The 15,000-nt window shown below is 37.3% G+C and overlaps 1 protein-coding gene across 1 annotated transcript in view; it reads right to left on the bottom strand.

Moving 5' to 3' along the window:
- Positions 1-15,000, bottom strand: part of vps13c (vacuolar protein sorting 13 homolog C) — a 624,410-nt gene that overhangs the window by 293,450 nt on the left and 315,960 nt on the right. The window contains exons 23-24 of the mRNA XM_039771364.1: positions 9,081-9,160; positions 6,670-6,729 (exon numbers count right to left, since the gene is read on the bottom strand). Of these exons, the coding sequence (XP_039627298.1) occupies positions 6,670-6,729; positions 9,081-9,160 (140 nt within the window). The remainder of the gene's footprint in view (positions 1-6,669; positions 6,730-9,080; positions 9,161-15,000) is intronic.

Genomic DNA, 15,000 nt, shown 5'->3' with positions numbered 1-15,000 from the left:
ATTTTCGCTCTCGACTGGAGAATTTGCAGTGGGGCAGGGTCTTGGGAAGTCTGTGCATTTGCCTGCCTGTTCCAGATCAGTCTCTGAAAGGCCGTACCTCACACTTGGGCTTGGTGTCTGTCTAGTCTTAGATGTAGCTTTAAGTTTCTTTTCCAGTTCTTTCTGACCACCTTTCTTGTTACTCATGTTTATATATTGTAGTGGAAACCCCTCGGGTAGGGTGAATACAGGATACCTCAAAATAATAAGAAAAAAGTGAAAAAAATAAAGCCGCTGCTAGCAGAGCTCTGCTTCAGACATCCATCGCCTGTAACGGACGAGACCAACTCCCCCTGCTGTTCACGTTTCAAGCTGAATAAAACTGGTTTTGCTAAAATATTGAGACTAAGGCTCGTGTTTTGGGTTACAAGACAGGAACTTATAGCACGACCCCATTCTTTTATGATTTGCTTCTGTGCCGCTTCACTGCAGCACTGTGAGCCTGCTGTTGCCCTGCCCCAGCAACAGACAAACAATCTTCCACAGACGCGGCAATCACGCTTCAGGACGCACTTCAGCGTGTTGTTCCCATTGGGTGGGGAGTGGGGGATCCCAAAAGAGTTCAGAACCCTCACAATATGAAGAAGAAGAAAATGATGACTCGGCTTCTGATTGATAGCTGTGCTGCCCACAACAAGGTTCCACATTTAGATAATGTTCGCATTGAATTCCTCCCACACAAGCACAGCAGTGCTTCAGCTATTGATACTTTCATAACAAAAACAAGAACTAGGACTAAAAATATTGTTTTCGTTTTATTAGAACGAGAACTAAACTTAAGGCAAACAGAGAAACTAAAACTAAATAAAAATTAGTGATATGTGAACGAATTAAAACGAGAACAAAAATTGAGTAAAAACAAAAAAAATAGCAATACCATTTTCTTTCAGTCCAGTTCAGTCGTGCAGAGGGGTTGTTTGTATCCTGGGCATTCAGTTATGTTGCGATGTTCACTATGTGGTGATCTTGTAAAATGGCTTGCTAAAGTCACGTGACTTAACTTCCGTAAAGTGTTGTCGTTTGTTTATTGAGCACATTTGGTTCGTCGGGTTGAAGCAGTAAGCAAATGTGGTTGACAATGGCAAGTTTTGCACAGGTGTTTGCGGGTAGAAAGTGAGAAAGTAATGTTTGGAAATACAGCGCAGATGATAATAAAAGCAAATGTAGCGTGCACGAACTTAAGAGTCTTGGAGTTTCAGTGCAGGGCCAGATGGATCACTACTTAGTGGAAGTCCAGCACTTCTCTGGGACCATGACTGAACTTCATACTATTTAATATAGAAATACTGTTAGATAAAATGAATGAGAAGGGCATTGTTAAAAAAACGCTCCTTTCATTCATCTGCAGCTTCAAAGTTTACAAACATTTTAAGCAACCAGTTCGTTTGTAGTGCTTACTATAAAAGTGATAATAATTTAAATAGTAAAGTGATCAAGTGAGAGATTCTGAAAAGACAGTTAAAAAAATCCTCCAGCACTGATACACCATGGAAGGCCCGAAGAGTGTCTGATTTAAAGAAAACATGCTGGAGAGCTGAGCATAAACGGGGAAAAACTAAACTGGTTGCCAACTATGAAATATTGAAGGCTAAAATAACAGAACACAACAACACAGTCTGTCTTGAGAGGTGGTGCTATTTCTCTAAAATTATAAATAACAAATGGCAGTAATCTGAGAGTTTTATTCTCTACTATTGATCGTTTGCTAAACTCAGGATCACTCAATGAAATACCTCGAAAAAACTTTTGCTATATTTTTCAGTCACATTAGAAATAACAGAGTACATCCCCCAATACTGATCCTACATAGAATCATTTCTCAACTTTGACTCTATGTCTGCGTCCTTGACCTAATAACCAACAAGCTTTGTCAAAGAAGTATCCGGCGTGCTAATTACCACTGTTCTTGACTTAGTAAGTTCATCATTAAATATGGGGGTCTTCCCAGACTGTCTAAAGCAGGGGTCCTGAGAGCTACTTTTACAAAACGAAAATGGCAGAGAGCTACTCATGTTTTCGAACATTTCTCATTGCTTATTTCAACCCAAACAAACTGATTTGCCTGAACATTTACAAAATGTTGGTGTCCACAACTCACATTTTGCATTAAAACATCACAAAAAATATTTAGTTCATCTGCAAGTGCATTTTGTATGTCTGTATGCATTCTCTAGTGTATCTCACACTATTGAATTAAAACAAGAATGCTGTCAAAACAAAACAATGTAATTAAACATACACAGATATTACTTATTCATTTGTCATTTTGTTATATGTCACTGTTTCACTTCACAAGAGTATGTCAAGCTGCATGTGTGATGTGTTTTTTAGTTGGTCAGAAGACTGGCATTGCATGGAGTCAAAAAGAGAGGTGTATGGTGGAGTGTAGCCACTTAGGTTCACGCTTATTGAGTCATTTAAATGTTCATCTGTCAGTCTTGTTCTGAACTTTCATTTCATGACATTCATGTCAGAAAAGGCAGACTCACAGAGGTATGTAAACCCAAACAAAGCACACATTTTCAGAGTTGCTTGGTGAAGATTCTTATAGCTATCTGGCTCTACTAAGCTCCAGAAATGCTAAGAATGCTGTTGAGACTTTAACTACAAATTATTTTGAAGGTTTACTAATATATAATATATAAAATCAAATGTCTGTCTGTCTGCATGTCTGTCCGCTTTAAACAAGAGAACTACTTAATGGATTTAGATTGGGTTTTTTTCTATAACTTTCTTGAACATTTCGGTTGATTTTGCGACTTTTCACTATGTATCATAGAAGATATCTTAGATAGATTGTGGATCGTGATATGATTTTGTTGGAAAGATCGCCCACCCCTAACTGGACTAATCAAGCTTTCAAATTTATGTACGATTCATTAACCCTTTGGTGAGCTACTTGGAAAGGGGTCGCAAGCTATCGTTAGCTTACAAGCAATGTGTTGAAGACCCCGATCTAAAGACTGCTGTTGTTAAACCCCTGATCAAGAAAAACAATCTCGACTCCTCCGTTTTTGAAAATTTTAGACCTATTTCTAACCTGCCTTTCTTAAGTAAAAATTTAGAAAAGGCAGTTATTACAAAGCTAAATAAACACTTAAATAAACATTCTGTTCTTGACAAGCTTCAGTGAGGTTTTAGAACAAATCACAGTACAGAAACTGCACTCATTAAAGTAGTAAATGACTTGCAGGTAAATGCAAATAGAGGCTGTTTATCTATTCTCATCCTACTAGATCTGAGTACCACATTTGATACCATTGATAACAGTATTCTTATAAATCACCTAAGTCAGTGTGTGGGCCTCTCTGGTAATGTCTTATATTAATTTGAGTCTTACTTAAAAGGTGGAAAATTCTTTGTTAGTTGTGGTAATTATACTTCAAAGACACATGATATTCTGTATGGTGTTCCACAAGGATCTATCCTGGGTCCACTGCTCTTTTCGATCTACATGCTTCTATTAGGTCAGATTATCTCAAGGCATAACATGAGCTACCACAGCTATGCTGATGACACATAACTGTATTTATCAATAGTGTTCTCTTGGTTCACTGACACAACAATGTCTTACTTGTGTTTCTGAATGGATGAGTTGTAATTTTCGCAAACTAAATAAGGAGAAAACAGAAATTTTAGTGATTGGCAAAAATGGATACAATGAGGATATTAGAAAAAATGTTGATCCATTTGGCTTAAAAGTCAAAAAAGAAGTAAAGAACTTAGGGATGATTATTGAAATTAGACCCCTTATAAAACTTAGCAAGATTCTGAAAAAATTGTTCACGCTTTTGTTTTTAGTCAACTAGATTACCATAACGCACTTCTCTCAGGACTACCCAAAAAAAGACATTAATCGATTGCAAGTAGTGCATAACGTAACTGCCAGAATCTCAACTAGGAAATGAAAATCTGAGCACATCTCTCCAGTTTTGATGTCACTACATTGGTTACCTGTGCCATTCAGAATTGACTTTAAAATACAGCTTATGGTTTACAAAGCCTTAAATAATCTCGATCCATCCTATATTTCGGAATGCCTCTAACTTTACACTCCAAATCGTAACCTTAGATCTTCAAATGAGTGTCTGCTTATAATTTCATGAGCTAAACTTAAAAGAAGTGGTGAGGCAGCCCTCTGCTGTTATGCACCTAAAATCTGGAATAACTTACTGATAGAAATTCGCCAGGATAATATGGATATGGATATTAATATGGATAATATAGGATAATGTGGAGCACATTAAAAACCTGCTAAAAAAACATTATTTTAATATGGCTGTCTTATAACATAATTTTAGCGTAACACTGAAATTCTGAAATTTTACCATGTGCCCACAATTCTTAGTAACCTCTACTTTCTCTACTGTTCTTTTTCCGGATATCTGTGGTTGTGATCTGTGCCACCACCACCTGATCAAGGCATCATGCAGTCCCTACACTGATTGATGGATGGCCAGATGTCCACACGACCATCATCATCTAATTCTTCCACGCGAAGCCTGAAAACCATGAGGACTGATTTAGATCATTTATGTTGGGTAGAATGCCCAGTGGGGGCTGCACAGATGGCCTCGGAACCCCTGCAGTTTTTTTTTTTTCTCCAGCCCTCTGTAGTTTTTATTCTTTTGTTATTTCTGTCCTCCTGGCCAACGCACCTTATTTTATTCTTTGTTACTCAGTAATGCTTAATCTTATTTTTATAGTTTTCTTTTTCTTTCTTCATCTTGCAAAGCACTTTGAGCTACATCATTTGTATGAAAATATGCTATATAAATAAATATTTGGGCGGCAGGTGCACCTGTTCTATTCCACATCTATAAAATAGGTTTTGGGAAGAATACGGGGACTGTGGATGTCATGGACTGAAGTTTTAGAACACAGCAAAAATTGGGACCCTAACATCAGATAGATACGAAAGACACTATACAGGTGCCCGTCATAAAATTAGAATCTCATGACAAAGTTGATTTATTTCAGTAATTCCATTCAAAAAGTGAAACTTGTATATTAGATTCATTCATTACACACAGACTTATGTATTTCAAATGTTTATTTCTTTTAATTTTGATGATTATAACTGACAACTAATGAAAGTCCCAAATTCAGTATCTCAGAAAATTAGAATATCAATTATGACCAATGCAAAAAAAGGATTTTTAGAAATGCTGGCCAACTGAAAGGTATAAACATGAAAAGTATGAGCATGTACAACACTCAATATTTAGTTGGGGCTCCATTGGCCTGAATTACTGCAGCAAAGAGGTGTGGCATGGAGTCGATCAGTCTGTGGCACTGCTCAGGTGTTATGAGAGCCCTGTTGCTCTGATTCAGCTTTTCTGAATTGTTGGGTCTGGCGTATTGCATCTTCCTCTTCACAATACCCCATAGATTTTCTATGGGGTTAAGGTCAGGCAAGTTTGCTGACCAATCAAGAATAGGGATATCATGGTCATTAAAACAGGTACTGGTAGTTTTGGCACTTTGTACAGGTGCCAGGTCATGTTGGAAAATGAAATCTGCATCTCCATAAAGTTTGTCAGCAGCAGGAAGCATGAAGTGCTCTAAAACTTCCCGGTAGACGGCTGCGTTGACCTTGGATCTCAGAAAACACAATGGACCAACATCAGCAGATGACATGGCACCCCAAACCATCACTGACTGTGGAAACTTTACACTGGACCTCAAGCAACGTGGATTCTGTGCCTCTCCTCTCTTCCTCCAGACTCTGGGACCTTGATTTCCAAAGGAAATGCAAAATTTACTTTCATCAGAGAACATAACTTTGGACCACTCAGCAGCAGTTTTGTCTTTAGCTTGACACAAGGAATGTGACAGCTGAAACCCATGTCTTGCATACGTCTGTGCGTGGTGGTTCTTGAAGCACTGACTCCAGCTGCAGTCCACTCTTTGTGAATCTCCTCCACAGTTTTGAATGGGTTTTGTTTCACAATCTTCTCCAGGGTGTGGTTATCCCTATTGCTTGTACACTTTTTTCTACCACATCTTGTCCTTCCCTTCGCCTCTCCATTAATGTGCTTGAACACAGAGCTCTGTGAACAGCCAGCCTCTTTAGCAATGACCTTTTGTGTTCTGCCCTCCTTGTGCAAGGTGTCAATGGTCGTCTTTAGGACAACTGTCAAGTCAGCAGTCTTCCCCATGATTGTGTAGCCTACAGAACTAGACTGAGAGACAATTTAAAGGCTTTTGCAGGTGTTTTGAGTTAATTAGCTGATTAGACTTTGGCACCAGGTGTCTTCAATATTGAGCCTTTTCACAATATTCTAATTTTCCGAGATACTGAATTTGGGACTTTTATTAGTTGTCAGTTATAATCATCAAAATTAAAAGAAATAAACATTTGAAATACATCAGTCGGTGTGTAATGAATGAATCTAATATACAAGTTTCACTTTTTGAATGGAATTACTGAAATAAATCAACTTTGTCATGATATTCTAATTTTATGACCGGCACCTGTATAATAGAGAAGAACTGCTTCAGTCTGATTCAAATAAAAAAAAAAACTGCACCACTACCCATTTTTTTTCACTACCTACCACTGGTAATGAGTATGAAACATAAAACAGGTTGACCAGAAATAACAAAATAAAATAAATATTATCTTACCTTTACTGTTTGCTCTGTATTACTGAACACTGTTTTAAAGTTTGGACCATTGACATCAGCCTGCAAAAATGACAGGTAGGCATTATAACCTGAATTATAGAAATCTTAAAAAAAAAAGAAAAATTTTCATTGTCAACGCAGATCACAATAACATTTTTTCGTATTTAATGGATTTATTTTCTGAAAGCAACTCGCAAGTACGACATGTTTTCATGTACGTACGACATAAAGTTAGATTAAAAATTTACAAAAGTGCTCTTTGGGGCTACCTAATTTTGACTTTGCCAAGGACATGGCGCTTCAGTTTGACATTATTTTCATCTCTTGTAGCACAATGATATAAAATAACAGATAGGTGGGCTTTTATTTATTAAAGGAGTGTGGGATGGTTTAGGTTCGTACATTACTTTTACAGTTATCAGTCTGCAAACTCATACCGAGACCTTGAGGGGACAGGGTGCATTTTTTTTTTTCTTTCAAACAATTTGGTGCATACAACAATCATAACATGCCAACTATCTTGTGCCCACCACTGACCATAGCCTGCACACCAGATACTTTAAGGTCACATCAGCCTTTCTTGTGTGTGCACCACCTACATTCAGATGAGTACCAAACACCATTGTATGCAACTGTACATCATTTTCTGGAAACAGGACATATCGCTAAATAGTCACAGCCAACTTATTAGGACAAGTTACAAAAGGAATTCATATTTTACATTGATTGCATGTGAAGTTTACTTTGTTCAATGCGGGTACACTAATTTATTTCTCTGGTAAACATGGCACACTCGCATATCTAAATCAATGGACTGTGGTATTTAACATGTATTTAACGAGTTAAATCCAAATTGGGACACTTCATTCTCACCATTTACTGACAAAAGACATGCCCTTGGTATAAAAACAAACTTGAATATCCTAGACAAATCCATTGGCCAACCTGGCATACCGGGTCATCCGTTGTACTGTGTAAAACGAACTACTAAATTTAAAGGGCACAGTGGAGAGTAAATTCGTAAATTGGCCATTTTTATTATCACATTTTTGACTAAATTAATCCCAAAGTTAAACTGCAGGTGAAACTTACTAGCCCAAACGTAGGTACAGTGCATCCGGTGTTTTATCCGGTACTGTTATTCTAAAACAGTAAGACTAAGAGCAGTGTACTTCTCAAAGTGGAGGGGCGCAGGATCGAACTCGTGACCTCTTGATTCCCAAGCGGGGGGCTGATTTTATTGAACCACGGAGGCAGTTACAATAAATTACTGTCAATGTCGCATGTTAAGGCGGCTTTTTGTTTCTGCAGTTATATTTTTGAATAAAAGCGCAATTGTGTTATTCTTGTGAAAATGTTTCTTTGCTATTTGGACTTCAGGCTTCATACATTATACAGTTTATGCCTACATTTTGTCATCTACTACTAGATTATAAAAAACGTTTCTGTTTTAACAATGTGTTGGCACAGATTACTGTAGAAATGGAACAGACATGAAATGCGTGTGTTCCAAATAACGATCTATTATTTCCACTCTAAAACTCCACTTCACTCCCAGATAATCAAGGCATGAGCTGAGAGAAGTTCGTGCACGTTCTAAATTGGTGGGGGGATGGAATAGCCGGCTGCTTCTAGCTTCTCTTTATCAGCACATTTAGAAGACAAAGGACGCTGGCAGAGAGGTGTGAAGGGATTTAAGAAGCAATTTAAGGTGGGATGGAATTACGAGTTTTTTTCATAGGCTCTGGTAATTCTAGTGTTAATTAAATATTAGCTGCAAGGATGGTCATGTAAGCTTACTCAAATAAAACAGCATATAGCACATCGTCTTTTTCATCATTTGTCACTTTCAAACCTTTACAGTAACTATTAAATATGTAGTCCTGTGCTGCCCATATGGGAGCGTGCCAGGTTAGCTAGTACTTGTGATATGTTGGGTTTTGCTTATGTGCAGTTTAACACAGGAGTCTCTGTTTAAGTGTTTATTCAACCATTGAGTGCCCCTTAAACAACAGGGTCGAACTTGTGCTACTTAATGGATAGCTTACTTCTTCTGACATCTTTTAAGAAGTCAACGTGCTTATTTTTGTAAATTGTCTCTACTGCTCTTTAACCACCTCTTCACGTAGTATTTTACTGCATTTTTTTAGCCTTTGATCAACTTGTTAAAAACTGTTAATATATGTTATTTAATGGTTTAAAACTGTACTTTTGGATTTGTCTTGATGATGAAATATTAAGTAAGGATAGACTTCTCCTTTTATTGGCAGTATGACATGAGTAAAAGGTTTTTATTAAAATAAATGGCTTTCTGTTCTTTTGTACCACTTAACAATAACAAAGATTCCAATAAACAGTATTTTATTAAAAACATGAATAAAGCATAATATACTGTATTCTATTTTATTTACCTTAACATATTCAATTTTCAGAAGGTCAGAACCAGCTTTGTCTGAAGAGGTAATTAGTTGAAGACACTGATGCTGTGGCCCTGAAGATAGAAAGAAAAGAACTTTTTCTAAAATATAAGACACCTAAAAAAATACAAAAGACAACAATGCAAAAAAGAGCTTTAAGCATTAACAGGCACAGAAAAATGTCCAAAAACCTTACAATAAAGTTAACCCAGTGAGGAAAGCTTCCAGAATGACAAAGAATCACTCAAACTGCATAAAAGAACTACTGTATATATTCGCAGATAAGTAGGGAGTTGATTTTAACATATCATTTCTGGTATTTTATAATGTTAGTTGTATAAGTCAAATGCGGAAAACTCATGCTATTGGTCCAAAAGATTATGATATGCTAACGCCCACTTGAGAGAGTAACCATGGAGCACACTGCCTTTTTTTTTATATATATGTATTGTGCCTATGTGACCACACAGTAACACCCGAACTATTCCGAAGTGACATTTGTGTTTTTTGTATCTCACACCGTCATATACCTTTATCATAAAAGCATCCTTTATCTAGGATGGAGCATTCGATCAGAAGAAAATATGAAGCTGATTTAAATTAAACATCATTAAAGTAGCGAAAGAAATTGATAACTGCACTGCTGCAACAAACTTTGATGCACCTGTGAAACTGATGCGAGATTGGAGGAAGCAGGAAGATATTAAAAAAACAAATTTAAGCATAGCATTTTAGAATGAGCACATAAGTCGGAGTCTGATTTAAAGATGAATTTTTTGGGTTTCAAAACCCGACTTATATGTGAGTATATACGGTACTTAAAAAATTAATAATGTAAGCCTTGGTATCTAGTTTTTGTATGCCTGCATATATTATAATACTGCTATGGTCTCAAGCATATCAGATAGTTGGTCCCTGGGATGGTTGTAACTAGGAGAGTAAGTATGCCAGTGACACTTTCTCATACTATCGCTTAGTCAAAACTAGCCAACAAACCCTGTGAACAGGGGTAAAATGAAGTGGGATGTCAGAATAACAGTCAAACCTCTTATGTAGAGTAGATAGTGGTAAAACAGTTTGCTATTCTTAGATAAAGGAATGTGTAAGAAATTTTGTAAAAGAACTGACTTATTAAATAGCCACTTTATAGCCAGTAACTTGGTTAGTGTTTGGTTGTGAAGGGGCAATTCACTAGAACCACAACCTATCAAATTCCACAGCTAAAGTGACTTCATCTTATCTCAAAAATTAAAATATTCAAATTATTATTCAAATTAAAATGACCCAATTTAATCCAAAATATATTCTATTAATGAGAAAATAATTTTGTTAAATTGTTAAAATAAAATATAAGCTGATTGTAACTTGTTTAATGTTGACAACTAACAAATAAAAAAAAAACAAAAAAAAAAAACGAAGAATTCCATTTAATACTCACCCGTATAAACGTAAGTGTTCATTTTTAAAATGACTTATAAAAACTTTATTGGCTTTATTTGTAGCATTATTCATTAGACTCTCAGGAAAATTCCTTGTCCAAAGGGAAAAATTTTAAGCCCTGGCCCACTTTGATGGAAACCTGTCAAACCAGGGGTTAGGAGCTGTGGTTTAATGCTTTCTCTCTTCCTTCCTATAAAGAACAAAAGCCCAACCACTACACTGCTGGCATAACATTAATTGTCTGCCATCCAGGACCCTCCTCTTCTTGTTGAAGACATACATATTCAAGAGGGCCACCAAACTAGGGAGTTCAGTCCAGAACTATTATTTGCAAAGATGTTTCCGCACTTTACCATGCTGACATTTAATATACAGGATTCACCCATGGTGGTGCTCCTCAACTCTTTACCTTTGTTTGTCAACTCTTTTTTTTTTTAAAATCAGTGACCGAGGGACTTTCCTTCTGACAGCATTGCGATGTTCCTGTATATGTGTCTTTTAGATGTTTGTCCCACGTATACTGTTGGGAATGCAATGCATGGAATGCTGTAAAATGTGTTTGTCTCTGTGGTTGATTTTTTGCTTTAGGCATTAAAAAGGACAATCCATAAAGTGTTTCGTGGTTTGTGTGTTATGTTGATCCCAGATCTGGAAAGAACATGTGCTGTACTTTCTGACACGCCACAATAAGGGCAGGTGTGGTACATGCAGTGGGGGACCGAGTTGGAATCAACTGTTTTCGGAGGACTACGGCATCTCCTATATAGGCATCCTCTTAGATGTTTGTCCCACGTATACTGTTGGGCATGCAATGCATGGAATGCTGTAAAATGTGTTTGTCTCTGTGGTTGATTTTTTGCTTTAGGCATTAAAAAGGACAATCCATAAAGTGTTTTGTGGTTTGTGTGTTATGTTGATCCCAGATCTGGAAAGAACATGTGCTGTACTTTCTGACACGCCACAATAAGGGCAGGTGTGGTACATGCAGTGGGGGACCGAGTTGGAATCAACTGTTTGCCGAGGACTACGGCATCTCCTATATAGGCATCCTCTTTAATAAAACCCTTGTGTGCGTCCAGTGTCCGTGTGTGCGCTTCTGGTGAAGTGCACATGCGCGGGCCACACAGCACGTGTTCAGTCTGTTCCTGTGCATTCCCTGTGCAGAGAGAGAGACAGATGCACACACACAGGCGTGCGCGAGTCACGCACACACACACACACACACACACACACACACACACACACAGAGGCATGCGGTGTCCGTGTGTGTGTCTTCTGGAGAAGTGCGCATGCGCGGGGCCACACAGCACGTGTTCAGTCTCTTCCTGTGCATTCCCTGTGCAGAGAGAGACAAGACACACACACACAGGCGCGCACGAGTCACGCACACACAAAGGCGCACACGAGTCACGTACACACGTGCGCCTGAGTCACGTACACATGTGCGCCGGAGTCTCACACACACACACACACACACACACACGCGAGACACACAGGCACGCACGACAGACAGACTCACACACAGGCGAGAGACAGACAAACACACACGCAGGCCCGTGAGAGAGACACACACACACAGGGGCACGTGTGCATTGTTACTTTTTTTGGTTGTTTATTAAATTACAGATTTTTAAAATGTTCATTTTTTCCCGTGCTTAAAACTCATTAAAAAAGGTGTTTTTAGCGAGCGGGTCATAAGGATATAGCGCAAATTCTTGCAGTGTTAGTTTTCTCTGTTGTTTAAGGTTTTCTTAGTGTTATTCAATGTTCTTACATTTAGTTTACTATTATGCTGTGCTTTCTATGGTATAGTTAACTATATTTGTGCTTAAAAATTTTTAAAAATATACATTTACATACAGTTCATACGGTCTGGAACGGATTCATTGTATTTACATACAATCCTATGGGGGAAATTAGTTTGGTTCACGAAAATTAAAGGCACATATTACTGTACAGCCACATACAAGGTCCCTTGCCATTTAATATAGACTGTTCATACAAATGTTTATGCACTACTGTTCTAGCGCCCGTTATTTTAACGGGCTTAATGTCTAGTTGTTTAACAAATGTCTTGAGGCAGCCATTTGATGTGAAAAGATGAAACAAAATATGTCTTATACAGTATTTTTGTTTGTGTCCATTGTGTTAAAATTGGTGTTAATCATTTTGAGCAAAGTCCGAACACAACTCCATTTATGTGATGAAGCATGGTTGCTGGAAAAGTGTAGTATTATTTCAGTATAACAATCCTTCCAATAAATACTTGTAACTAAACTAGTATTTTCAATTAAAATGGAAGTGGATATTTTGGCAAAGTTAGCTATATCGTGCTTCGACTTTCGCAGCTTCACTCCATTGTGGATTTTAAATGTAAGCATATCTAAACATTTATCACGGATTTTTCGCTGGTTCGCAGATTTCTGCGGACAATGGGTCTATTAATTTATGGTACATGCTTCCTCAGTTTGATTGCCCAGTTGATTTCATACAAGGGACGCTATTGGCGGATGGCTGAGAAGCTACCCAATCAGAGCACGTATTACGTATTAAATAAAACTCCTCAATGATAAAGTACACGATATGCTTCCCGCGCGATGCTTCGCACACTTAAAAGCTCTAAGAGCCCATATTGATTTTTGATTGTTTGCTTTTCTCTGTTTCTCTCACTCTCTCTGACATTCTCTGCTCCTGACGGAGGGGGTGTGAGCAGAGGGGCTGTTTGCACAGTGGCTGTTTGCTGAGAAGATATGGACGCTCCTCTAAAAAATGCTGAAAGACTACCTTCACATTGATCCCTTCATTATCGCGGTGCTTCGCATACTTAAAAGCCCAACAGTCCTATTAATTTTTGATTGTTTACTTTTCTCTCTCTCTCTGACATTCTCTGCTCCTGATGTGCACTCCTTTGAAGAGGAAGGTATGTTTGCATTTTTTTAATTGTGAGAAAGAACCGTCATCTCTGTCTCGTCATGGAGCACAGTTTAAACTTTTGACTAAAGGGTGTTATTTCGTGTCTAGAGGGCTCTAATAATATTAATAAACATATTTAGAAGGTTGTAAACAGGTTTTCTATGCTCTAACTGCAAAAATATTAGATTTATAAATAAAGAATCCTACTTCGTGGAAATTCATTTATCTGTCTGGAGCAAGTTAACCGCGATAAACGAGGGTTTACTGTATAACTGTGCGGAGAATATTTATAAACAGTGTGGGAGAGTTTCTAAGGGCTTAAAATATATAAAAATAACCATACAAACATATGGTTTCTACTTTGTGGATTTTCACCTATCGCAGGGGGTTCTGGAATGCAACCCCCACGATCGAGGAGGGATTACTGTATATGTTTTACATACATACTGTATAGTACATACCGGATTATGTGTATTTAGCAAATTCTGTCACTCTATCTGTTCGAGCATCACATAAAAACCACTACAGCTGCTCCAAGAAAAACTGCCATTTTCACTAGACTATGCAATTTTTAACAATGGCAACCATTTAATGACAGATTAAGCACACTGGTTTTGCATTTTTTTCTCGATGAATGAAGGCATACTTTTCAGTCCACTCTTCCTTAAAAATGTGCGTTTCTTGTCAATTTTCCTTTTCTTTGTGCTGAACATTTTTGAATGCACCATTTTTACTTTTCTTATGCATGCTTTAACTGTGGTCAATTTGCCGAGAATATTCTTGCTGCAGCCTGCTGTGTTTCATATTTAAGGGCGGAGTTTGATTACGCTTTCTGAAGTAGCAGACCAAGAACACGTGCAGTGGACATCATGTTTATAGATTAGAGAGGAATAGCTTCTGTGATGGAACCAAGTGCAAGAACACCAGTAATGAGTGCTTTGAAGACAGCACTAATTTTTTTGACAACAAAAAACAAAATTAGATGAATTTTTATTTTGCTCACAGTCTAGATTAAATTGTGTGTGCGTCTGGATCCAGGCCAGAGGCCACTTGCTGAGAGCTTATAAACGATACAGTGTAAAAAAAAAAAATGAAACAAGATCGATAAGTATATACACACACACACATATATATATATATGTATATATTACATATATGTGTGTATATATACATATATATACATACATACATACATACATACATATATATATACTAGCAAAATACCAGCCATGAGCTGAGAAGTAGTGTGTTAAAAAAGTAAAGAAAAAGAAAAGGAAACATTTTGAAAATAACGTAACATGATTGTCAATGTAATTGTTTTGTCACTGTTATGAGTGTTGCTGTCATATATATATTATATATATATATAGCAAAATACCCGCGCTTCGCAGCGAAGTGTGTTAAAGAAGTAATGAAAAAGAAAAGGAAACATTTTAATAATAACGTAACATGATTCACATTGTCATTGTCATGAGTGTTGCTGTCATATATATATTTATATATATATATTTATATATTTTATACATATATACAGTATATATACAGGGAGTGCAGAATTATT

This window comes from Polypterus senegalus, chromosome 12 (assembly GCF_016835505.1).
Source record: "Polypterus senegalus isolate Bchr_013 chromosome 12, ASM1683550v1, whole genome shotgun sequence".
In the NCBI taxonomy this organism is placed as follows: Eukaryota; Metazoa; Chordata; class Cladistia; order Polypteriformes; family Polypteridae; genus Polypterus; species Polypterus senegalus.
This window is presented reverse-complemented; position numbering and strand designations above follow the sequence as displayed.